Raw genomic sequence first — 26482 nt, 5'->3', positions numbered from 1 at the left:
GGATTATCTTCTGACAGATGTGTTGCACTGTAGAGGGACATTCACCTAGGTAGGAAGTGACACCATTACACTCCTTTGATATCACTCCAACACTAATCTACCAATAAAGGAGTATAGGAAACCATCATCTTAAATCTCCGAGCTCCATAACGTGCCATTGATTTACAACAACCCTATCCTCACATAAGCAGAAGTGCATTTGATCTATGACAGAATGCCAATGTTGACGCATTTCCTTAAGTTAAAGAACTGTCTTTGCTTTGCCAATGTCAAAATATATCCTAATTAGTAGCTTTCATCACCTTTCATGTTATATGCTGGTATAACAGAAACACCTAGAATTTTCCATCCTGGCTCGTCTCTCACACCTGCATGATTATGCCTCCCCCTAGTGTTAAATGAAAGCTTGCGCCTCCTATGCGTTTGTGTGTCTGAGAATGCTTCTTCCTTCTTCTGTTTTTTTTAAACCCAGAACATTCCGGGTTTTGCGCCTCATCCCAAGATTTCTTCTGTTGACCATGCAAGAAATCTTAGGATTTAATCAGCAGCTAATTCATCTGTTTAACATGTAACAAGGATGAACAACTGAACTCATAAAACAAAACCCCACAAAAGCACCTTATTAATGTAAAAGTTTATTTCAAATACTGACAAAAATCCTCTCACCTACTTCCACACAACTTAAACATTCCAAGTACCCTTGTACTTCTGAAGTCTTAAAATCATTCCTGTATTCTCCAGTCATCCTGTTTATCATGTAAACCCTTTTTTTTCTTGGAAGCAAGGGTGCATCTGATTTCCCTGCAGTCTTGGGCCAGGATGAAATATACTAATTATGCATTAAGAGAACACAAGAAAAAAAAATATTACTTGCAAAACAAGAAAACAGATAAGGTAAAAGCAGCACAAAAGTACTTCAGAGCACACAGCCTGTTAATTATTTTATACATTCTGGCACATATTTATCATAGCTGAACAAGAGACACCCTGTGTGTTGGGTATGAAACATACCCAGCTATTTCCTCTTGTTGCACTGCTCCTTGCAAAGCCAAACATCAAGTAGCATTCAAGAACATCTCTCCACTGTTGTTTCATAACATCACAGCATATTAACCTTTTCTTTATTTAACCTGGGCTTACTTCTTGAAGCAGAAATAATGTAGGCTTTTTAAACACAACACAATAGTCTGTTCTTATCAAAGTGACAAAGCAGCTCAGAATTTTAAGATCTGGCTAGACCACACATTTGTTCCAAACCAACGATGCATTTATACATACATTTTTTGGAATCTGCACTTAAGTTGAAGTTTAACATAGTTAACATGTAACCAGTTTTTGCCACAGGAGCTTTATGACTCTTGAAGTGAGATGCTTAAAGAGTCAGACTGGCAGAATCAAGAGGACAGATGTTCTTTACAGGGTATGCTCTCTTAGATTTGTCATTGACTGAATCAGCAGCATTTACACATATTTCCATTTGATACAGATTCACATAGCCTCTGCGATACAATAAGATACAGCAGAAGTAGTGTTAAACAGAAAGGAGAGAGGAACCATTGAATCAGAAATAGCTTGGGCTATGAAAGAGTGGAACGCAAGTGGGAAACAACAAAAATAATTTCCTGTTTAAGTCTATTTACAACAGCTGGAACAGAGAAAAGCAGTGCATTCATACACCACCACAACAACAAGCATATATGCACAAGTCAGTCCTCTTTCACCCACTGCAACTTTGACACATTTTAAAGTCTCATTGAAAAATAAGTGAGGTCGAGAACGTGATGGTGCATGCACCCTGTTACCTAGCCTACGTGGTGGAGTGTGCGTTTGTGAAGGTTCCCTGAAGCAGTAATTTACACTGATTCTCAGTGAGTGCCGGCATCCAGTTCAGATTCTTGACTGTGCGAAGGGCGCACATTCAAAGTATAGAGATTTAGCGATCGTTCCATTGACCTGTTTCAGAAGCTGAATCACGATAACAGGTGGGATTACCCCCTCACCATGTGTTATAAAATCTCTCTCTGCTTCGCAAGTGTTGGCGCCCCTGCAGATATGCCCTGTTCCACTTTAAGCCCGTGATGATGCGTTATAGAGCTGCACTTATCAGGTTGCCTGTCGTTTACCCTCTAACACCCCTGAGATCAAACATCCATATGAGTAGTGTGAGTTTTGGAGAGAATAAACTTCTACGACGTGCTGGTAGTAATGTAGGGCAATACTCCAGCTGAGATTTTAGTGAAGTAGTTGAACTTTTTTTAAACTAAGGTTAGTGTTTCATTATGTGAACTGCAGTGAAAGGAGGTCAGCTGTTAAGGGAACCACTATGACATACTGTTCATTCTTAAGTATTAAAACATTCTCTTACATGAAATTAGAAATCACTGTCAGAATTAGGTTTTTTTTCATAGTCAACCCTTAAATACTAAAAAAAATTTACTTTACATATGGCCTTGAAAGACACAAGTATGACTGCAACGACTCTGGGTACTTTTTGTCATCTCAATGAGACTTTTGTGGCTGGATACAAAACCTTTAGAAGTGCTTGCATCAGTGCTTCAAAAATAGCCAGAAAGATATGTGGAAGCCACATCACTCCTTACATCTCTAGCCAGATCAGTGTGGGCTCAAAGCTGCCTCATCACATTGCAATGTAAGCAGGATGATTGGATAGTAACAGTCACATTGAAAAGACAAGTGTATCCACAGCCTCTGGGCTTGCAATATGGAATTCGGCTCAGTTGTTAAAGCAAAGAATATCCAAGCCAGAAATCCTAGGGTGTAATCCCAACTGAGTTGATTTAGCACTACCATTTCTCTCAGGCATGCTAGCCGGTTTAGTCCTTAAAGCGCTAAGCTTATCACGAGTTACGTGCTTGTTTGAGTATTATTTACAGAAGCATATACACTATGCAGGGTGCTTCCCCCCCAACAAATCTTTTAGGCTCATAGTTAGCACATATCTTGATGCATCTCAACAGCAACCACACAAAGGCTGAGCTCATAGGCTGGCAGGGTTCCCAGCCTTTAAAAATAATACCAGGATATACTCAACTGGCTCCCACCCTGGGCAGCAAACAGGAGCGTGTGTACATGGATTGTCAGAATAGCATAAAGCAAAGCAAGTAAAGAAGTGTGACTGTGGACATTTCAGGACTTTAGGTGGTTGTTTTGATCACTTACTAAGCAGCTGCTCCACTCCTGTTACAAAAGCATGTTAATTTTTTTTTTGTTTTTTTTGTTACATATTACAAACATGCAGCCATGTTTTTTTTTTAAATGAGAGAAACAGGAGCAAAAGGTGTAGGAAATAAAAGCAACAGAAGCACACAGACAGAGAAAAAAGTGTTTCAAATCCCTGCCTGGATGAGCTGCAGCAGTTGTCGTCAGATTATATTTGACTGAAGTGACTGAAGGGGTGAGATGCAAGGAAACTTCCACTCATTTCCCAATAGGGTGTTAGTGAATGCCAAGTATCCCTTAAGCTGCCCCTCACAGATTTGGTAAGCAAGCAATTATTCACATATATCTTCCAAACCCTCCCGCTGAAGCTAGCTACCAGCATAGAAAGGGAAGATGAAGCTCAAAGAACACATTGTGATCATGGTTCCTAACTCCCGTACACACATTATTTTGGTGTCATTCAGGATGCAAAAATGAAAAAAAAAAAAAAAATACTATACAGAATACAAAGTGCATTAACTCATCCCATCCTACCCCTGCCCGATGACACACACACCTACTGTAATGCATCTTGGAACACTGAAAACCAAGATATAAGGGAGGCGGTAGCGCAGAGTGCACAGAGGGGGCAGAGCTGTGCGTTGTGGGAAGGCAGAGAAGGCTGTGACCTTGTGGGCCGCCTAAACCTCCGTCCCTCCCATCCCGCCCCACCCACATATAAGCAAATGGAGTTTTAACTTATACAACTCTGCCCGATATGTTAAAGCCAGTGGTGCATGGGGATGTAAAAGGAAGAGAGGGGAGTGGATGGACATATTGGGGACACAGGTGAAGTGGAGGAGGGATGCTTGCTGGGAATCCCGGGGGGGAAGGGGGGGAGGGTGCTTCTTGAATGACAAAGGCTAGCCAGCTAGCTTGCTGGTCACCAAGGAGGACTTCCTCTGGGGTAGATCTTGTGGCGTGGGAATGTGGTCACCAGTTACCAGATTCTTGTCAGGCCCTGCCACAGGAAGCTGTTTGTTCTTCATCTTGGCCTTGGCCATGTTGTAGTCACCCGAATCAAAGTACTTTTGCTGCGTGAAAAGAGAGAGCAGAGGTGCTACAAAGTTTAGCGACATGCTAAATACTGAGAACAGTGCTTACATATTTGTACAAAGGGTTATTGCTGATTGCACTAGTGCTATAGAAAACTTTCCAAATGTATTCCTGTGTAACAGATGGAGGAAAATTCATACTCATCTTTAGCAGCCTGAGTTTAACTACCATATTTTTTTAATGCTGAACACCACAATCATACCCATAAACCAGAACAGCTTTAAAAACCGGTTTTGTGTGTGCCTAATAAAATTTGAAACAATGCTAACTGAATGTAGCTTTAAGACCCAGCCGCATCATCTTCTACCTCCTTCCAAATTGCCTTTTATAAAATGAGGATACAGTCACCATATAAGCTGTAATCATTATAAAGCATGCTTTGCATTTCCTTCTTTAATATTGTTCCTTACTATAAATTTAACAGTGTTCAGTTTAACAGCTAAAGAGAACTAGAACCAGCACAATAACAAATATGTCGATAGTGCTCACACATCAGAGAAGATACCACAGTGGTAATGCTATTCTCTTTAATCAAATCATATGCTTATGTTTCAACATTTAAAAAATTTAAGTATGAGATTACCTACCTCCTCAGTCTCTGATAGTGTTTATTATCTTATGATAAAACGCTTTTCCCTCTGAATGTCTTGGCTACTCCTACTCCTACCCATGTTTCCCAGAATGACTTTCAACAACCTCTAGAGGTGGAAGCATATAGAGCATGTGTAGGTGGAGAGAGACATACAATTTTAAATCCGGGAAAAGTGAGATTGGAGTTAAAGTTTCCTTTGGGTGCTCTGTTCTGCAGTTCAAAATACAAATTAAAGTTACTCTGTCACACAAGCTGTACTGCACGTGCCATCAATCTAGCAGCTTTGTATTCCAGTCTATTGAGGATGGAGAAATTATTTTTCTCTTCGTTTCAATTAATTTACCCTTGTAGCACTGATGAATCAACAACTCAATGGTGGTTCTAGGTAGAGCCTTGATTCTTTGGTTTCTAAGGTGAGCATAAACTTTATCAGTTAGGTTTTTAGATCGCTGATATCTTTATTAAAAATTAAAGATATGTTCACTGCAATTACATTCAAATTGTTCGTTGTTCAATAATAGTAACAGCAGCTTGACCATACCAAAACAACAGCTATCCTTTTTCAATTTTACGTGGGGTGCAGGTGTTTAATGACTTGTTTTCTGAGAAGCTCTCATTAACGCACAGTCCTGTTTTTCCACTGCTGTTGCGGCTGCTGCTGTCTCTGATCGCATCATAGGCAAACTATAGTAACTCACTCCTTTTTGTAGTCTCTTCATCAGGAAGTCTGACCCACCGGGTCTCTGGCCCAGACCAGGATATTTGGCCTTCAGCTTCGCCTCTTCTGCTTTAACTGGGTTTGCATTTTTCTCTTGAGAGTCCTGTAGAGACAAAAAAAAGGTTTAACCCTCTTGTTTTGCAGAAAAACAGGGATCCTTTAAAATGTCGGTGGATGCAGCTTCAGAAAAGTTCACAACTAGAACAGCTGGTCATGTGATAGCCACTCACTTCTGGCCACCCTGCAATTCTACAACTTTTTCCACAAAGACTACAAGTTTACTGTGGAGCACAGGACCAGTACATTAAAAACACCTAAAAGTAATGCTGTGAAAGGGATTCAAAAGCATGACAGTGACTAGCGGAAACTTCATATACTCCATGATAGCATGAGTCACAGCATGACTGTCCTCCTCTTACAGTCTCTCATAACACCATAATGCCTGAGAGGAAACTTGGTACGACCAGGGACCTTAAGAATGAATGCTGAATGATTTTAGAAGCTTATGATAGTAACAAACAACTAAAGCTCTATTGGAAAGTTGTGTTGCTAAAGATCTTGTGACCAAAATATTGTTTATGCATATATTAAAAATAAAACTAGAATGTATAAAGCTGAAATCTCAAAATTACTATAAAACTAAACGCTGTAACAGAGTCCATTATTTATAGTAACTGAATTCTGCAACTTTCCATTTTTTAAACAAGACACAAAATCTATGCTATTAATTGCTAAATCCTATTGTGATCTTGTGCTCAACTGTGTTTCTGGTAATAGTAACTACTATGTTATGTAGTCATACATTTAGAGAAAATCTGAAAATTTGGGTCAAGAAATAACAACATGACCGGGCTGTCCAAACAATGCTAGGCTTAGATTGCTGAAGCCTACAGTGGGAATTCTGAAACAATGGAAGGGCTTGTGCTGATGCCTCTGCCGAATACTAGTAAAACTAGTCAGACATTGCCATTCAAGTACCCGACAGGTAGATACTGAAGCTACTAATCTGGGGCACCACCCTGTGCACACAGCAGGAGTCAAGCGCTTGACTCCATGTTAAAACTATTTCAGAAAACAGGCTAGTGCAAGACTATAATGGACAAACTCCAAAGGGCATTTAGACATTCCTTATAAACACACCTCAAGTGAGCTGCACAGCATAGACCTACTTCCACTATAGAGACAAGATAGGGCACTCAGCCTATAAAGCTTGCTGGGGCAGGGATAAAATGTGACCCAGGACACAGAAGCCGATGAACAGATTCCCTTGGGGGGGTGGGGGTGGAGGAGGTGTTGCACAGAGTGTGCTGATTCACTTGGGTCCATGAAGAGAAATTTATGAGGTACTATATTTGGTTTTGATGCAGGGAAACTGCAGATTCCAACACAGTCTTTGTGTACACAGTGGAACTGGGGAATATTTAGTTACAGTATAACTAAATATTCCCCTCAGGAAGGACTGTCTTTTTTTGTTCACTTAAAGCAACAGACAGGGTTAAAAGTCCTGTTTATAAGGTTTGCTTAAACTACTGGAAAAGCTTAAATGCACAGGCTGTGTCGCCATACGAAGAGATGAAATATTAAAATAATATTTCCTTTTGTGGCATCAGCTTAATTCACACAGAATCTCAGTAACAAAAACTCATGATTCAAATTGAGTTATGACAATATCAACAGTCATAAAGCAACATCTGTCACTGCAATACAAACAATTTCTATTCCCTTCAACTTTATGATTAGTAGGGCATGAACAGTAATGCACGGTTATAAACAGAAATCAACAAGTTTGCCAAGCAAAGTCTGAATTTTTAACTTCCTACCTTGTAAAGGCTGGGCAACGTTTAGTTTCCACTTTTCATTAGTTTTCTCGTATTGAGTAACGCAATTTAGATATGTGAATAATAAAAACAAAGTTAAAAGTACTTAAAATGAGAAAACTAGACTTTACATTATAACCTTTGCTTTATAGTGTTAGGACTGAACATCTTTCTTGTAAAGATAATAGATACTGACATTAATGTTAGCATCCACCACGAGTGTTTATCTTGTTATTTCTGCCCCACTGTTGGTACAGTGTAAATAAACTTAACGAGTGTCAACACTAATCTAACAGATACTGACATAAGAATGTTTGGCAAACCCTCGATCCTAATAATGGACTACATGGCATCGCTGCTGTGCTTATGGCATAGTATGGAAATGCGGAAGCACTGCAGCTGGTTGTCACAGTCAGTGCAAGACCACCAGGAATCCAGAAACTGCTAGCCATTCAGGAAAGACAGTTTTCTATTCGACTTTAGTTATCTTTACTTACTCAGTGTGCACTGAGTGAAATTACCCAGTCATGCCTTTATCTGGAGACCGCAGGCCACACATTTAGTGTGTAAACCCCCTCGGGTACAGACCAATGAGGCCTGAGCTGCTGTGGACTCGCCAGCCAATGACACCAAGCAAGGGACAAAACAAAGTGACACACAAGCAAGGTGCTTCTATGCTATGGCAGCTACAACTAAACCACTTCCATTATACAGAGCAGCTCATATCGGCTGTACGCATCTTCCAGGTCTTCCCCGGTGCATTGGTGCAGCGCTAAGCTTACTGCAAACACTTATGCTAACTGATGCTAGCCACTGCTTAGTTAGCATGCTCTGAGGTTAGCTAACAACATCAAGATAGCAGGCAGAAACCCACCTGTTTTTCGTCCTCGTAGTCCACCTGAGTATCCGAGTCCAGGTTTTCTGACGACATTTTGTGAGTGTGGAGGACACGCAGGTGTCTCGTCGGTTGCTGGACCAACTCAAAGAGATGATTATTCAAGGTACCGTTTTGTGTACCTGTACTGGATCTAATCCTGCTTTTCTGAACACGACTGCTCTCCAACAAAAATGGCGTAACGACATATGACATCACCGTTAGGGCCGGCGTTTCCCTTGTAACTAACAAATACAGTAACCAATAGAAGTGGAGTAATATCCCACACGAAGCCAATAAGATTACGTTGAATGTGTCCCGGCTGTGATTGACAACCGGTTGGCCAATGAAATTACAAAGTGAAGACGGAGGCGATGCGGGGGCCGCGCTGCATCAACACAAATCACCACAAAAAACATATTTGGGGTAAAACGTTAGTTTTCAGTTAACGTTTGACATATCAAATCAAAATTATAACAATAAAAAAACAAAACAAAAAGCGGTAGACAAAAGGCTCTGAAGCCCTCTTTGTTTTTAGTTTTTATCTCCCTACTCTGTGATTGGCTCCCTGGTGGTGAACCTGTTGCTGCCATTGATTTCTACAGGTTGCTGCCCGTTAAACATTTAGCGGGAACCTTTATAATAGCTAACACCAAAAGGTTAGCTTTTATTTCCTAGTTCCCCAGAACGACTGTACCGTGTGTTTCTGGTTATTGTTCCCATGTAATTACAAGAGCATAATCTATAGAATAACTTCACGGTAGGTCAAAGTAGTGTGCTAGAGACAAGTAGAGGGCTACATCAGCTAGAAACTAGAAGGTCAGCTAGCTAGTTGCGATTTACAGTAAGTACAGTTTTCTGAGTAGACTCCTATCTGTCCTCAAATTTTCTCTCTTTGCTTTGCTTTTTTTTTTATTTTAAATTTTGTTGTTATTTTTCACCAAAGGTATGGCGTGTGCACAGCAAGTGAGAACATCACAGGTAAAATACATTACTCATATGATTTTATTGTGATGTAATCCTGCAAACACTAAGTTGCTTAGCTAGCAGGCAGTTTCCTTTTTTTCCAACGGCAGTTTTTAGTTTTGTAAAAAGTAGTTTTTGTATTAACAATGGATCACTATTAGTGCAAGAGCCAAGGCGTCAACATTATTGAAATAATGTGGAATCACCTTTAGTGGGAATGGAACAAAAGGAAGCCAACATCCAAAGCAGAGCTTTGAATGTCCTTCAAGAAGTGATTCATTCACGTATGGTTTTACTGCAGTAGCAGTGTGTTTGGGATTATTGTTATGCTGAAAGATAAGATAAGATAACTCGTTATTGTCATTGCACAGTCATACATAGTACAGTAGTACAATGAAATTGGAAAACTGTCCTACGTCGGCACTACATATAACACAACACAACACGATATGACACATCACAACGCAACAGAAACACAACACAGTATATTAACTTAGTAATAAAAAAGAAGAAGAAGAAGTGTATGTGTACTGCACACTGTTATTATTGCAACTTGTTATAAATATAAATATTATTATTGTTATTGTTATTGTTTTTACCGTTGTTACCTCCCCCCCAAAAAAGTCCAGGGAGGTAGCCAATCAGGTCAGCTATTTGCATTGATTAGGGCTATTGCCCTCTTGTAAAAGCTGTCCTTGAGTCTGTGTGCTGTGGTGTAGCTGGAGAACCATACAACGATGCAATATGTCAGCACACTTTCAATGGAGCAGCGGTAGAAGACGGTCAGCAGCTCCTTCTTCAGGTCCATTTTTCTGAGGATTCTCAGAAAAATGAAGTTGTTGTCAATCAGATGCTTTCCAGCTGCTACTGCATGGTGGATCAAATCTAATGTTACTTTTTTGCATTCATAATTACACTTTTGACAAGCTATCCAGTATCACTGACCCCAATCCATAACAGAGCCTCCACTGTGTTTTACAGATGGCTGTAGACACTCAGTGCTGTACCTCTCTCCTGACCTCTGTACATATTAATGTTGATTTGCAACAACATTTTCATATTTGGATTAATTATTTCATTTGAACTGTTGTCAATAATCTTCAGTCCAATTCTTTTGTAATGTGGCATACCTCAGCCTTTTCTTGCTATTTCAGTCCGTAAGAATGGCTTCTTAAAAGCCACTATTCTAGTGAGACTATTTATAATGAGACTTAAGACTTTTGAAGGACATGGTACAGATACTGAAAGCCAATAAAACTGCTGTAGATAGTTTTTAAGGCTTGCCACCTTTGTCCATCACTTTTCCAGTTTTCTAAGATTTCATTGTAAGAACACACGGCACACTATGCTGAGATATGAGATATACTAACAGTAGAGTCACTTGGTTTGTGATAAAAGTATTGTTTGTCATGCATGTTTCATAAGTAATTATTTAAGTTGCATCATGGGTGAAATAACATCAGTGCTTTTTTTTCCAAATATCAACAGACTTACACAGAAACAAATTGTGGCACTAATATTGAGGTCCACAAAGATTAGAAAAATTCTGTTTGTGTATGTATTAAATAAGGTGCTATAGCTGAAACGCAGCTGTTGGAGGGCAGGATTTCTAATAATTGTGTTACCTGTCATGACTAAGCAGTGCTGAGTCTGATTAATTTGTTTCACTCATACAGAGCACTCAGCTGTTTCCTAATCAGATTGTCTCGGAGCAGCAGTCATTGGTTGTTATGAAGAAGCTTCTGGCCATTGCAGTATCTGGCATCACATACCTCAGGGGCATTTTCCCGGGGAAAGCCTATGGGAAAAAATATGTGGAAGGTTAGATTACATATGAACCTAATTTGACTGTACATCCTATTAGCTTTCAAGTTCACTTACCTGGAAAAAGTTCCATAGAACATTCACGCGTTCTATTTTTTCTTTTTAGATCAGCAAGTGATGATCCTCAGAGAGGAGCACAGCTGTCCTGGTGCCACTCAGATTCTTCAGTGGTAAATTACAGCAGCTTGACATTTGCTAGCAAGAGCTGTTTATTAGGGTCACTAAAGCCAAATAGACACCATCTTGTGGAGTCATATCAACTGCTCCATTGTGATGTACCAGTTTTGATTTTGTCTTCCAGTGTTATCCCTTTGACAAAATCTGTTCATAGACAAACCCCTACAGAGGTACTTTATGATAGTTCTCGTTTTAGTAGGTGTCACCAGAACTATGTTTTACCATAGGTAGACAAACAGACCTACAAGGTAAAAATAAGACCATCATATCTTTTGTGGTTGGTCAAAAATTGAACTTGATTGAACTTGGTGAAGTTGAAATGATATTCTTGATCTGTTTTCATCAAGAAGATATTTACATGCAGTGAACAAATATAATCTAATTAGTGCAACAGACAATTATGCTTCATAAATAAAACGTTCTAGCTCTTAGGGTCATGGAAAATGAGATGAGAAGTATATTGTTATGTTACACGCAACAGTTTCAAGTGTGTAACAGTGTAAATAAGGGACAGGCTGTTGAAGAAATTAGTTTTTTTAAAATTTCTTTTAAATTTACATTACAATTAAATTAATGCCAGTTTGTTCATCAAGAAATAATTTCAGTGGCTCCTTGTTCTTGTTTCATTTTTTGTGCTTAATTTTAATTATTATTTTTTCTATGGATCATAATTGTTTTTAATTTCCACCAGGATGCAAGGATGTTTTGATGCCATCGAAAAGAAATACGTAAGTCACATTTGACCTTTATCAGTCAGAAGATTTGTAATGTACACATACGTTAGGGGAGATTTAAAAAAATAAATTGTAATTTCCACTTTTTTTTGTATCAGAGCAACTAATGCAGTCAAAATGTTGTTTTTTCTTCCTCACCAGCTTCGGACAGTCATTATATCTGTGAGTATTTTGCTAATACTTGAATGAGTGTTCTTGAATAATGACTCTTTGTATTAAAACCAGTTAGGGTCAGCCTGGAAAAGCGAGTGTATCTAACACATGAGCAACTAAATGTCGGAAGAGCTGTGATGTTTTAGATAATTTAGTCTTATATTCTATGCGGTACTGATGTTTGTCCATTTGGCCTTATTTTTTAGATTTATACCGACCCAGAGAACCCACAGGTAAATATCAGGTTATCTTTTTGCAATATTCACTGTTTAACAATTTGAAGGCTGCTCCAGTCTACAGTCTGCATGCCTAAGTATCTATGGGCAAGATACTGAACCCAAGGTTGCTGTCCCATGTGTTCATTGGGGTATGAATGTGTGTGACCGTTAGATGGAAAGAAACTGGTTGTAGAAAAAAGTTCTTGTATTATTGGGTGAATGAGGCACTTTGAGTAGAGTAGAAAAGTGATATATAAGAAGTGGTCCATTTTCCGTTTACTGTCTCCATAGTGATTACCTATAACATCTGGCATGTCGTCTTTTTCAGAAAGTGACCGAGTTTTACCACTTTAGGATCCAGTACTCTGCAGCAGGGGCACACATGGATTTTGAAAGGTGGGGTGTGTTTATGCTTACAGATTACACTCACGTATGAGAAATTAACTTGAGTTTCTGTTTTAATTGTTACCTAGTCAATCTTTGAATTTGCCTGTCTTTCTGCGGGCCAGAAGTTGCTTGAAAGTTGGAGAAAAGAAGTGAGGAACTTAAAGAGTTTTATGTATGAGTAAAACTTAAACCCAAGGTGATATGTCTGTTATTGTGTCAATAAATCGAAGCCTTGAAAGAATGATTACTATATCATTGTATCAGCACTGGGCTACAACTGAATTAAAGGGTGGAGCTCTTAACATCTCTCCAACTGCATCATCTTTGAAATGTGACTTCAGAGTGACTGGCTTATGTTAGACCACCCCAAGAAACTATATACCCTTTACCTGCCAGTGTAATGATTGTCTGGCAGAGCAGCTGAAGTAGCGGGCCCTTTTATGCTCATTTTTCTTCTTGCTTGACTTTCTTGATCAGCAATAACAACATCAAAGTCTCATCAATGTCATGTGGAAACACCAGGAAAGCCATCATCCTGCTGGTGAGGAAGCTCTACACTGTGATGCAGTACCTGGGCCCTCTGCCAGAAAATGTCTACCTCAACATGAAGCTGGCTTACTATGACGATGGTAACACTCACATCAAAATTAATGATTAGCATTAATTATATAGAACCCACATTTTTTTAAGGCTTTGAACATTTTTATTATTATTTTTTTATTAATTCATTATACCAATCACAATAAAGACTCTTAAATCCAGTGTTTTAGGTGGTGCTGCTTGATGTCTCATACGTGCCCCAGCTTTGATCTTTTTTGGCAGTTATTCAACAATGGTGATGTGCTTTTCTGTTTTTTGAAAAGTAGACAAAAAGAGATGAAGGTCTGGGTTTAGATGATTCATACGCAGGAAAAACAGAAAATTTTTCAGTGTGTTGTTACGATTTGCATATTTTCCTCAAATGGTGTCCAAGTGAATATTAACATATTAACAACAGTTCATTAACTTTTTTGTTTTTTTTACTGCCACTAAGTTTCTACACATACTCACACATTATATATCTATTCAGCTAATGCAAGTATCTAATCACACAATAACATAGTGAGAAACCCAGCCCATGCGCCAGACAGCAGTTGAGAGTACCCAGCCCTCTTGGAGTCACTGGATGGGGTGCTGGAGAGTGCTCCATCCAGAAACTTCATTGTTTCGCAGAGAGACTGTAACACTCATATGGGCAATAACAATGTGACTTGGAAGAACTGCCTGCCCTGACTTTGAATGTGGCATGGTCATTGGTTCAAAACAGGCTGGTCTGCGTATTTGAAAAAGCTGCTGATTTTCCCTTTCACTGTTGCTTCACTCTGTGTTTGCTTTTTTATTTTCCAGTTACTCCTCAGGCATACCAACCACCCGGCTTTAGGGAGGCTGACTGTGACACTATGGAGTTTGAACAGGAACCTGTCAAACTGACCATGGGGGAGGTGGTCAGCCCCTACCATACCTTAAAGTTTGACATGGCAACAGAAAGACACAGGCTAGAGCAGGTTAATTGAGAGAACTGTAAGATAAAGGGATAGAAAGTGATAAAAGACATTAAAATGCATATAAAGGTTTTTGTCTTTCTTTTTCATGAGGTTTATGTTAAATGTGCAGCTTTTTCATATTAGCCCTTCTGAGAGCTCAATAAGGCATTTTCTTTAATTATTCAGGTGGAGGAAAAGTGGGTCTTGAAGATAGATGAAGAAGATGCCATCACCCAGGTCAGTGGACAAATACTTGGTTTTTTTAGCCCATTAAGTGATTTATGTTGTTTACAGTATTATTTATCCTGCGTAATAGCACATTATCATTTTAGACACAATAGTCTTTACAATGGCCAAAAAAGCATTGCTAAATGTGTTTTATTTACATAACCCTGGTAAATCAACATGATGTGTATAACTCGTTGTCATTTTTATAGCAGATTTTACAAATTTTCCTGCTTTTTTTCCTCGAAAATGTGCTCTACATATTCATTTTATGTTAGAATGAAGTATGTTCTTGAGATCATTGTCCAATGCACTGAAGTAGTAGCTTCACTACTAACATACAAAGTGGGAAGTACCTAAATGATGCAAAAACCGGTGAGTCAGTGTCAGCATTTTGTCATTGTGGTAAGTTTTGACATTTTCCAGTCATGATGTTCAGTAAAGCTGTTGTAACCCCATAGAGTGAAGACCCTAAATGTGTGGAGGAGGCTCAAAAGGAGAACACAATCCTGGAGAACACTGGTAAAAATCTGTAAACATAAAACAGTCTAAAACAAAGCAATAACTGAAAGTCTCCCATCTTATTTTGTTAAACTTATTTTCAGGATGTCTCAGTTAATAAACTGAAAAATCTTAAACTGAAAGATGTAGAATAAATATTATTGCTAGACTCTGTTAGTAGTCTTGACTAAATATGATAATAATAACTCAAGCTGAACTAAAACAATCTTAAGGTATTTGTGTTTTATGAATTCTAGAGGTGCAGGTGAGCTGTCATGAGGAGATCAATACTTGTGAGGAAGTCACAGAGGTATGTGTGACTCACTGATGATGCTCAACACATTGTGAACAGGTGACATTTAAAAATATATGACGACTTGGCCGTTAAAATGCACTATATCTGTTACATATGCCTGTGGTTTGTAGCTTTGTTGTTGTTTGTTGCATCGACTCAAAATATAAAAGCCAAACCAAAGAAAAACTTCTTTTGAGAAGTTATAGGAGAAATTATAATATTTTGTATCTGAGCATTCTGAATATTGATATTCTAGCGTTTTTTGGGAGCTGAAACTAAAAAAGTGTTTCAAGAACTGTTTTGTAAAATTGACTGGTTAACTGATGTGGAGGTTTATGGCGAGGTGAGGCTTATCCCCTAATGTTTCCATGACAGATAGAAAAAATAAAAATAAAGATCTGGATTTGATTCCAAATGTTGATCTTGTAGCTGTTCATCGAAACTCTTACTATGAGGTCCAAAGAGATACAAGTTAAGGAAACCATTTATGAGACTCAATAAAAGGAATGAAACAGTTAATGCATTATTTTTGTGAATCCTTGAGTTAAAGCTGAAAGTCTGCACTATTTACAAAAAAACAGTGTTATTATCCAGAAATGTGGGGGGTTAACTTTGCCTTCAAGAGCGCTATAAATGCTAATACTAAAAAGTTAAGGACCTCTAATCTGTTCAAAACGCAAAAATGCTGACGGCAGCCGAGTGCCTCAAGTGTACTTAATAATCACTGGCTTTAAGGATCATCTCTCCTCTGTCAGATGGACACTCTGGTGAAGAAGACTTCTTATATGGAGGTGGGGACGAAAAGGACCAGGAGTGGAAGGATCATCAAGCCAACTATGGTCAGTCTAACATTTAAAACCTATTAGCTACAGGTCCTCGCCTCACTCTATTACAGCTTGACAACCCCCTCCACACTAAAACACTTTGTAACTGTGCAGAAATTGAAATTGTACTTATGAAACTCTCTAGAGTTTGTAACATTTTGAACAGTGGAAGACTAGTTGCCTTTTTTAAGGCAGCAATTACTATATTATCATGTAAACCTGATGTCTTAATCAGGCACATCTTTGAAATATATAATAGATATGGGCCCAATAAGGTCATCTCTGCTCATTTAGGATGTAATGGTCTTCAAGCACAAAAAGTAAGCACAAAATCAGGCATGAAAATGGTCATGTAGCTGCTTAAGTAGCATTGCTAACATCTTCTGTAATTCTGTAATAATGAAAACTCTTTTTATTATACAGACTTTTGTAGATTTTGCAAGGTTGGAAAAGTAAAGTGTGTTTCTCTACGTTTGTCAGCAGGAGACAAACCTAAGCATGCATGGGCAACAAACAGACTGTAGTTAAATAAATGAAAATAATTTGGTAGTTTATCCAAAACTACTACCTGTTGTCAAAAGAAATGTAAATGTGGGTGGAAACATGTCCTCACATGACCTATCACTCGGTTCGTAAAAACACGATTTGATTTGTTTGATAATACTGCAGTATTCGTGCATAACCAAGATGTGTTCTGCAGATTTAGGATTAATAAGTGGAAAATGCGTAGGAACCGTTTGTTCCACAGATGAGTCAACACTGGTCGCTTTGGTTTCTCAGAGTGGGATGGTGCCTGTCAGTAGACACATAAAGCCGTGCTTTACTAAATGTCAAATGCATGTTTCTTCTGCTGTTTTCAGGCTTCTCAGTTTCCCACCAGTCAGGAAACGCCGTCCACCGACTTGCCTACGAAGAAACGTAAGTTTAGCGAGCCTAAAGAACGCTACTGACATCACAGCCTACTGTTAATCCAGCAGTGATGTTTTTTCTTTTTTGAATTTCGATTTTGATCACAAGTTCCACAGTTTGATTTTTAGAACGTGTTACTGACTTTTTTTGGCGATGTTTCAGAAACATTTTGAGGTTGTGCCATTACTGTCCGATGGTTAGGTTTGTTGTTTGAATGACATAGTGATCTGAAATACATTGTTAAATGATGTTCATCAGTAATGTTGGAATACCTATGCCCAAAACAGTGTTTGTTACTTTTTAATGGTTGTTTGTTTTATTGTAACCATTATATATGCCCTATGTATAAATCAGTTTGCAAACTTTAATTAAATAGAAAGAGGGCATCAAAGTATAACCTGTGTTTTCAACTTGTTAGTGGAAAGGGGGACAAGGTACTACAAATTTGGCTGTAAATTATAAAAATGAGTTTTTACACATAGATATTTTTGCTGTATTTCTAAGTTTGTGCATTTATTTGCTCCATAGTGTAAGGGTTTATACATTTTCCACTGGAGTGACAGAGCTCCAGTTTAATGAAATATGCAGCACTACCTGCTGTGTCAATATCTTATGAATAAAATAGGGCATTTAAATTTTTTCAGATGATACATTTTTCATTATTAGGTGTCATAAAAACACTGTGGTCATTTCTTGATTTGGGAAAAGATGATGTACTCAACCACTAAAGCTTAAGCACTGAACACTTTCAACCCATCTCTGAAAGAATGTTTAAAAAAACCCTGCCTGCCTCTTGGAAAAACAAAACCTCAGTCTTTGAATAGACCCTGAAATGCCACCATTTGCATGCGAGGTGCCTTAAATGAAGCTGTTAAGTGAAAGTGGATTATATCTGTACACAGTGACCTTTGGGCCCAGATAAGGGCCCATCAGCAGCCTCCCGCCCTGCAAGCTGTGTGTTTTTAATCTATTGTTTTTCCCAGAGAGAGGGACATTTGCTGATAGACTGCCTTAACCCACTGCAGATCAATACTGCAGGAAGCCTTTGTGATGCATATCCAAGCAGCCTGCCCCCTCTCCCCACGTCTGCAGCAGGCCAGAGTGGAGAAAGAGAGACTCCATCAAATCAGCCCTCACTTCCTAACTCAGGCATTGTCTTGGTCGTCACATTTATTTCATAGTCTTTGTGTTTTATGGGCATTTCTGAAAACAGAGAAGCATAAAGCAGAATGGACTGGGAAATCCATGGTGGACAATACCCACTCACCGATGCGTTGGTGCTCTTTATGAGCTGTGAAATGAATCAGGGTTACCTAACCTCTCAGCCTGACTTTAGTGCCCTTTTCAGCATTTTTATTATTTTAACAGCAGGAGATTCTCTTGCTGTTGATAAGTGATGAAATGCCTTGACAACAAAGGCTTCTTTACAGGTGTTTTCATGTATTGTTGATAAACAGTATCTCAGTTATAGTAGAGATATTGTTACAAAGAAAAAATGCCTCAAGGCCTGGAAAATATAATGGCCTGACAAATAAAAATATTGAGAAATTATCTTCACTCAAAGGGGTTAACCTCTGGTGATTCAAGACTTTAATGCTTAGAGACGCAGACACTGTTCACATTTTTGTTAAAATTGTAAGAATGATATAAGGCCATGCTTTAAGGGTTGGTCAGTGTTCCTGTTAGGCACGTTCCAAATATCTAATGATAAAGGGTGGAAAAGAAATCTAAATTGCATTTTTACTTAGATATCAGATGAAACCATCAATCCTTCATTTGATCCTGGGACTCTACATCATTTCTGTACACACACGTCCCACAGAAATGAATTCTGAAATTAAATTCAGAGACACACGTCCAGTGGCCAGTGTTAACAGATCAATCACCTGGTCAAACAGCAGGAGGGGCCCACCGGATGGCTCTGCAAACCAATCACAAATGTGGGTTCGGATTGTCTAAGTCGATAGCTCTGGTCCATGGCTGCTTATGTACGGTCAAGGCAAGAGACACTGACAGGCTGATGGACAGACAGCCGCAGTCCATCCCAGGGCTCCATATAGATTAAAGCCAGCTTCTGTGGGCCTATAGTGGCGTTGCAGTGATTGTGCCTGCAGGGCCTATAGGCCCCAAGGGGAGGCTGGGCTTTACAGCAATGGGGGAGGAGCACAGGATGGAGTGGACATCCAGCCCAGGGACCGTGACCCTTTTGACCTTGCCAGAAGGGCAGCAAATGTTTCCGAGCTGATTAGCGCTTCCCCAGCAGAGTGCCCTGCTCACAGTTAACCCCTTGGAATCAGATAGTTGGCAGAGATATTGGATGAAATCCAGAAAACATGTCATTCACGTATCTTCTGGAAAACCACATAAAACAGTGAACCATATCTCAATGTATTCTTGATCACTATAATTAATGTTACTATTAATACTATTACTATTGCTTCGCAGTATTTTTTCTTTGCCTTATTTTACTGCCTTTCACCGATTCTCCTTGAAAATTTTGAACTTTGAATTTCCGAATTTGAAAGAGAGTTGCAAACAGGACTTTCCAGACAGTTTTATTGGTTAATATGATTAAAAATGTATCTTAATATATATTATTGAAATAATTCCTTCTGCATAATAAGTAGAAACTCACGTGCATTCTGCTAAAGCAAAGCAATTTTATAAAATGTAAGATAAAAAGACATTAAAACAAATTAAAGAAACTGAAACAATTAAAAATGCAGATCACTTTGATTTTAAAGTGTTACAAATAGATATAAATAAGCAAATACTCAAAACAACTTTACAAGATGTAAAAAAAAAAACCCAACAGCCTTAATTTAAAAATGTATTAGTGTTGCACATGTTTACATGAATCTCATGTTCATTCTCCCACAGTCTGAAGTAATTCAGTAAAAGGACGAGATGTCCTTTTCCTGTTTTCCTTATGTGTGGCAGAAGGGCAGCGTTGCTGGGTAAACACTGCCCTTCTGCCATAAATAAGATAAACATTACAGGTACAGTGCGGTGGAAAGGATCATCCAATAATAATTTAATCTGATAAATGATAGTATGTAACAACATTGAAAAAGTTTACATACATATAACCAGGTAACCATATAGACCAACAGTCTCACCATAAAAAGAGTGGACAAATTTAAAAGCAGGAATGATGTATGCTGAATGTCCACAAGGGGGTGATAAGTAGCCATGGACTCTGCTGTACGTATGAGGCCTACATAGATAACTCTGTGCCCTGTGTCTTGGCAGAAAAGCATCTTCTCTCTCATGCACGCCTTAATCAGCTCATGCAGTTTTGCTGCCACACTGTAGACAATTTAAAAAGCATGCGATCCTACTGAACAGCCAGCACAAGGCTATTCAACTTGTCTTTTGAGAGATACTGCAGTGGAGTCAACAGTATTGATCCAAATAAGGAATAATAAAAGGAGGGGAGGATCAGAGCAGGTGGTAGTGGGCCAGCAGATTCAGGGATTTAGTTGCACACCGTGTTTGTATGGTCAACGCTGCTGAGCAGCGAGGGGACCAGTACCTACTCGAAACAGATGCTCAAAGCAATGGGATGTGCCCCCATTGTGATCAGAGTGGACAGCTGAATTGTTTATCACCAAAGGGTCCTTTTCTTCAGTGGAAGACCCGTGCACAATGGAGCCCCCACCGTACTGACATACTGAGGATTTCTGCAGGGTGAAGCATAGAGGTGGGGGGTGAGTAGTTTGTGTGCATTGAGTAATAGGGGGTTTGTAGGGTGAGCCTCTGCCCGTACCCCCTTTTTTCTTTCACTGTGCTCAGATGGACCTCTCTGTGGCCCCCCATCTACTCCATAAAGCCCCCCTAAAGCTACCGCAGGGCAGGGGTTTAAATGTCACGCTTGGCCATCAGAGCGCCCAGCCCCCGGCTCGTGTCTCCTGGGGGAAGCACGCCAAGAGACAGGGTGAGGGAGAGAGGAAAGCTTAGGAGAGGGAGACACTTGCCCTTGCCCCATTGTCCATTATGATAGGCGTGAGCTGGTAACTGACTCCAAATCAAGTGTATCCTCTCACCACGTGCCCTAGCCGTGTCCTGCTTCTGCTCAAACACAAAGGCCCTCTGTGTTTTTATTTTTTCAGCCATCCATAGGTGAATAGCTGCTTTGGTCATGGTATGTCTGAACGAGCAGCTTAAAGGAGGCTGCAGAGTCTAAATTCAGCTGGCCAACGGACTGAATGATAAACACAGTTTGTCACCCCGAGATGCTCGAGATCCATCCACATTGCACTCTGGTGAGCTCTAACATAGCAAGAATCAATGCTAACTTTTTGCGTTCAGTCACACAAGAGGGACTTCAAAACGTTAAAGTGAGTGGAGGGGGTGTGGGGTGACAAAGTGTCAAGCTGAAATACAAGTACAGGACGAAATATACGAGCTGCTGGCCAACTTTATCCCGGCCCAAGGTCCTGGCCCATACCTTATACACACACAAGATTGAGTGTTTTATGTATCTATTTGTTCTAAATAGTGGCACACTTGACCTTGAGGCAAGATGTGTGTGGTTGCAGCTTGGCCCGGGAATCATCTCTCCTGTCAGAGACGGGAGGGAGTGACCTTGAACTGCCGAGGCACAGGCGTAGCTGAGTGCACAAACTCATTTAACTCCTGGGTTTGTTATCGACATGCTGTAATCGTTAACATTATGGATGATGAATAACTACTGACTGCCTTATACCTACGCAATATGTTGCCGTGCCATGCAGACTTGGACCAGCTAGGGGCCCACAGTGGCATTCGTGATGGTCAGGTGACTAAAGGCCCACATCACTTAGAGGTGTTTTTCTACCCACTTACAGCGACAGCTCATCAGGAGAGCCAGCAAAGCACACCAAGGTGCTTAAGGACATAGATCACTTCTGCGCTTTACGCTTTTCTCTCATATATATGTATATATATATATATATAATTATTTATTTATTTTTTAGCACACATACCCCGATGTGTACTCAGGAACACTTAACCTCTAGCATCGGCTGTTCAGGCATCTGCAGTGGATTTTTTTTTTCTCTGAGTCTGTATTGATCGTTCTAAATGGTTGAATTTACTGTAGTTTCTGAAAAAACTCAGAAAACAGACAAAGAAATTATTATGGTCAACATTGCCACAGCTGGGGGCATGAATTTTACATTTTTAAGCAAGTTAATTAATGTAGAAGTCATTTGTGAAATGAGCACAGAATAAAAACACTATAGAACATTGAGTTCATTTTTTTTTAGAGCTGGAGTGATAGCAGTGTGGTCTCTGATCACCAGATGTTCACAGGAACTAAAGTAAAAAACTAAAAGTTCCTTTGGGCATTCTTATTTGCATCTCCCCCGCATCTGATGAATTTATCTTAATTTTGAATTAGATTAAAAGATCAGCCAGACACAATTCTGAAGTAAGTCTGTCAGCATTTTAACCTGTTAACAAGCTATAAGGACAAAAAAAGCAGATGTCAATTTTAGGCGAGGATGCTCTACATTAAAACAGAATCTAAAATATTCTTTCAATAAAAATTCTAGAAGCAATCAATCAACAATAGTCTCTCGTAGTCTATCAATATGTCAATATGTTTGTTTAAAAAACAAAGAAGAAAACAAAAAATGATGGACAGAAAACCTTTTTCATTACTAGTTAAACAGATAAGGAAACTTCATGTACTTTATGGTAACACTGACTTGTAAATGCTTTGTTAATGTCGCATAAATTTTGTTTGTTAGCACACTGTGTCACATTTGCAACATAAAGATAGTATTGTATATGGTTATATTTTGTATCCTTACCTGAGCTCACCTTTTTCAGAAAAATAGACCCGTTCACTTAAAATCAGCAAGTGGAGCAAAACAAAAAATACATAAATAAAACAAAAAACCCAACAAAACAGCTGCTATTTCAATGAGAATAGAATCTTTTGTGTGTCACACATTATTCAGAACAACATATGTATTTGTCAAGCATTTTAAGAGGTAAATGTTGCTCTTTCTTGCATCACATACATATTGTGTAGTGCTCAAATGTCATGTGTTTGAGTAAGAATAATCTCATTTCAAGCCCTAATTATAATTGCAGGTTTGTTCTGGTACATTTCACAATAACTTTTATCAAAATTAAATAAAAAATGTACTACATGATGCAATACCTTGTGCAAAAAACATAAAATAAAATTGTGCTAAAAATTTCTGAAATTGTACTTGTCAAACTCACTGTACAGTGAAATACCAAATGCAAAACCAGGTCACTGCTGTCAGGCAGCTTTTCACAAGTTGCTCAGAAGTTTTCTGTGGCACTGAATGCACATTTCATATACAATAACTCAGTTTTAACACTAAGCCCTCAGTTTGACCACACACAATCTGCCAGAGGATACAAGAAAAAGTTTGGGATTTTTTCTTCTCTCTCTCTGTGGCCTTAGGAGTTTGACTTTTGCCCTGCCAGTGTTTTCCTGCTCTCCAGGCTTTGAGAGCTTTTCATCTCACCAAGGTGCAAGGGCAGCCACTTCTCTCCACTCCCAGCCCCTTCCCTCCCGTCCAACATGGACGTACACATGCGGATTTCCAATTCAGCTATAGTGTGAGATTAGCAGCTCCACCACCCCAAGGCTGGCTTAAGACTGGAGGGCAGACATCCAGCAGTGTTGGTGGGATGCATGCGGGGGAGCAGATCCCACAAGACTTGTTTGAGGCCACTGTGGATTCGATGGATGAATCCTCAAAACACTCATGTGGTTGTTTAGGCTGAGCTGTGTTCTGAAGTGTCAATTTGTTGTCAACTTGATGACCTCACATATAGCTAACTCTCCACTGCGTGGGGAAAAGACATTTAAAGATATGTTATGTTGAAGAAAGCTATTTGATCTGTGGGCTTTTTTTGTTTTCTTTACTACAAAAACCAATAAAGCTGCGTGATTTTTGTTTTTAATTATTGAGGTAATGAATTGATCCATATAACATGATCATGCACGCCGCCTTATTGTTGTATAGGCACAATGGTGCTGTAGGCGCTCTTTTTTTTTTTAAACAAAATTTAACATATTTTCTGATATGTTTCTAATTGTGCCAGATGAACTGTAGCAAACCAGATCAGGAAACAAAACATGCGTAAAAGAATGGTAAAAGTTTTCAATAAATGCACACAAAGGTAGTAATTTTAATATACTTTTTTTTTGTTTATTGAACTTACCCTGCACCCTTAAGAACAAAATAGACCTTATTTATTTGACAGTATTACCATGACCTGCAATTGCACATTATTCTGAAATGCTTTTGGCAAAATTCAGCAGACTTACATGGAGATCTATATTAGTCAAAAAGTGATAGGACACCCAGGCCATTTGGCCACAAACCTCCTGCAAAACCCATCAGATGGAGCAGGCATCCGGTAGCAATAGCACCCATTACAACTGACCCGTAACATGTGGCCCAACTACAACTAAATTGTGGCTGAATTATTGATACAGTGGCGTCGGCCGCTTTGCAAGTGGGGGCATGAAAGGAAGCCAACATGGGAATGGTCTGCTAATTTTATATGGGAGCCTCAGGGCACATTCCTACCACTGAAGACCAAACATATTGACATATGTGTGTAGGGGGAGAGACTGTATATAAGTGCAACTTGGTTCGAAAGGAGAAAAATGGACAATATGACCCTCCATATAGGCTCAACCTCATCCACATGTATTAAGTCTTCAATTTTTTTTGTAAATATGGCTATAAAATGTGAAACTTTGAGAGGTGAAGTGGTGCATGAAAGGAGAACTTGACTGGTGGAGTAAAAATATATGCAATGTCCTTTACACTTTTGCTCTCCTGCTTTTCAGATTTCTTCCTAAACTCATTACATCTAAACTGCCTGTTTCACATTCATTTGTCAGTGTAATATCAATACTGTACTGAGAAATGGTGAGTTGAATGATGAGTGATGTATGGGATCATGTCATTTAGAAGGGTGGGCCAAGGGGGGGTGTGGGCTGTTTGTAGCTAAGCCAAGGTGGTTGACCATCAGTGAGCTGACCGGCTAATTTCTCCAGAAGTGCCAAAAGCCTTTGTGTTCTCAGTGCACTTTTATTTCCACCTTTCTTGGAATTGTGATGACCGTGCCTCGGGGCGACAGAGACACCTTGAGGAGTGCCCACCTTTAAATTTACTGCTCCATGACTTCAACCATGACCCCTCGCTTGAGGGATCCCTCAGGCGAGATTTAAACGAGCTCCCCCAGGTCTGCAGAGGCTCCTCTATTCATCGTCACGTTTTTAAAGACATGAATTGGACCTCTCTGATGGTTGATAGTAAAACTTAATTTAAATGAAAAAAGATTTCAGTAAATTGAAATAAAAAACATGCGGGTAAATGCAGCATGACACGTATGTGAAAATAGTCTGCCAGAGAGAAGTAAAAGGTAGAATTTGAAGTGACTGTGACAGAAGGACAGGAGGAATGTTGAGGTTTTCTACAACTTTCTGTCTTTCTTGTTTGCTTGCTTATTTGTTTTGGTAGGAATTTTCAGTTTCCTTAATACAAATACAGCTCCACAGTATTTACATTTCATCAGACTCCAGGCATTTTTCTCTTGATTTGATTTTTTTTTCAACTCATCTTTCCTATTAAATATGATCGCTTACATTTTTACAATTCTGCCTCTCTCTCTCTCTCTATGCTGTTTTTTTTGGGGGTTTTTTGCTATTATGGAGGGCGAATGGTGAGAAAACCATACAATATACAGGCTATTGATCCACGCCCATCACTGCAGAAAAAAAGTCGGTACAGGGGGTGGGGGAACGTAGGGGGACTGGACACAGCGATCGATAACCTACTCTATCAGCCGTTTCCATGGCAACCGGTCGAGCAAGGACAGAGGGTTGCCATGCATTTTGCACCTGTCTATTTCCTATACCTATCGTGATAATGAAAATGTCAGAAAAACGAATGCAAAGGTGACAAGGGGCTCCTGTCTGGTGTCAACTTTCACAATTAAAAAAATTACATAAAGGTTAAAAGCTTGCTGGAAATCAGTGGTGAAAAATGGCAGTGAGGATAGTGGTTCTGTGGAGATTTAGGTGACCCTCCTTATGGGGGTTGAAGGACGCTCGAAGGCAAAGTAGGTTGCGGCATGTTGGGTACAAATCCAGGTTCCTTGTTCTGTGTTATTTTCAGAAGAAGACGTACAAATGACAGTTTGAAAATGGCAATTGTTTCCTGACACTGGAGACTTGGCCTCTTTTGTTGTTGACCCCAATTTGGAGGTCGAGCAGGCATGATCAATGTGGTGGTCATTAGCTCGCCATGAGCAACTGTAGACGCAACAGCAGAGAATTATGGCGTGGTAGATACTGAAAAGGACTGAGAAGTGAAGACAGGCAGGAGGGTGGGAGTGGTGCTGTGGCCAAGGTTAGCCCGAGCTTTCTTCAGATCAAAACCCAGCAGGCTGAGCCAGACAGACTGTCAGGAGAACTTGACACC

General features: G+C 39.4%; 2 protein-coding genes across 10 annotated transcripts in view; one reads left to right on the top strand and one right to left on the bottom strand.

Annotated features, from left to right (window-relative positions):
* Positions 1-615: 615 nt before the first annotated feature.
* On the bottom strand, positions 616-8693 carry ensab (endosulfine alpha b). Its single transcript, XM_086312218.1, has 3 exons — positions 8277-8693; positions 5566-5688; positions 616-4253 (listed from the first exon to the last, which is right to left on the bottom strand). The coding sequence occupies exons 1-3, from the start codon at positions 8490-8492 to the stop codon at positions 4083-4085; spliced, it is 510 nt and encodes a 169-aa protein (XP_086168344.1). The 5' UTR covers positions 8493-8693; the 3' UTR covers positions 616-4082.
* hormad1 (HORMA domain containing 1) overlaps positions 8181-26482 on the top strand; it is a 33332-nt gene continuing 15030 nt past the window's right edge. Inside the window, exons 1-16 of one of the 9 annotated variants that reach the window (XM_086312212.1) lie at positions 8631-8702; positions 9223-9257; positions 10919-11063; positions 11173-11236; positions 11935-11971; positions 12119-12139; positions 12337-12363; positions 12677-12744; positions 13213-13364; positions 14122-14279; positions 14445-14495; positions 14945-15005; positions 15242-15294; positions 16035-16118; positions 16964-17021; positions 18038-18078. In XM_086312212.1, coding sequence (XP_086168338.1) covers positions 8651-8702; positions 9223-9257; positions 10919-11063; positions 11173-11236; positions 11935-11971; positions 12119-12139; positions 12337-12363; positions 12677-12744; positions 13213-13364; positions 14122-14279; positions 14445-14495; positions 14945-15005; positions 15242-15294; positions 16035-16118; positions 16964-17021; positions 18038-18063 — 1092 coding nt within the window. In that variant the 5' untranslated portion in view covers positions 8631-8650 and the 3' untranslated portion in view covers positions 18064-18078. The other 8 variants (XM_086312211.1, XM_086312213.1, XM_086312207.1 and 5 more) reach the window with 8 other exon arrangements.

This window comes from Aulonocara sp. 'chitande type north' Nkhata Bay, linkage group LG11 (genome assembly GCF_057382095.1).
Source record: "Aulonocara sp. 'chitande type north' Nkhata Bay isolate Kocher_YH1m ecotype deep benthic linkage group LG11, A_spYH_male_GT1.1, whole genome shotgun sequence".
NCBI classification, from domain to species: Eukaryota; Metazoa; Chordata; class Actinopteri; order Cichliformes; family Cichlidae; genus Aulonocara; species Aulonocara sp. 'chitande type north' Nkhata Bay.
Note: the sequence above shows the minus strand (reverse complement) of the source record. Positions and strands in the feature narration are given on the sequence as shown.

Excerpts from the sequence above, each read along its gene's own strand:
- ensab (XM_086312218.1), bottom strand. The coding sequence starts at position 8,492 with ATGTCATATGTCGTTACGCCATTTTTGTTGGAGAGCAGTCGTGTTCAG. Across the intron at positions 5,689-8,276 it reads ACTACGAGGACGAAAAACAG|GACTCTCAAGAGAAAAATGC; the intron begins GTGGGTTTCTGC and ends TTGTCTCTACAG. Across the intron at positions 4,254-5,565 it reads TGAAGAGACTACAAAAAGGA|CAAAAGTACTTTGATTCGGG; the intron begins GTGAGTTACTAT and ends CTTTTCACGCAG.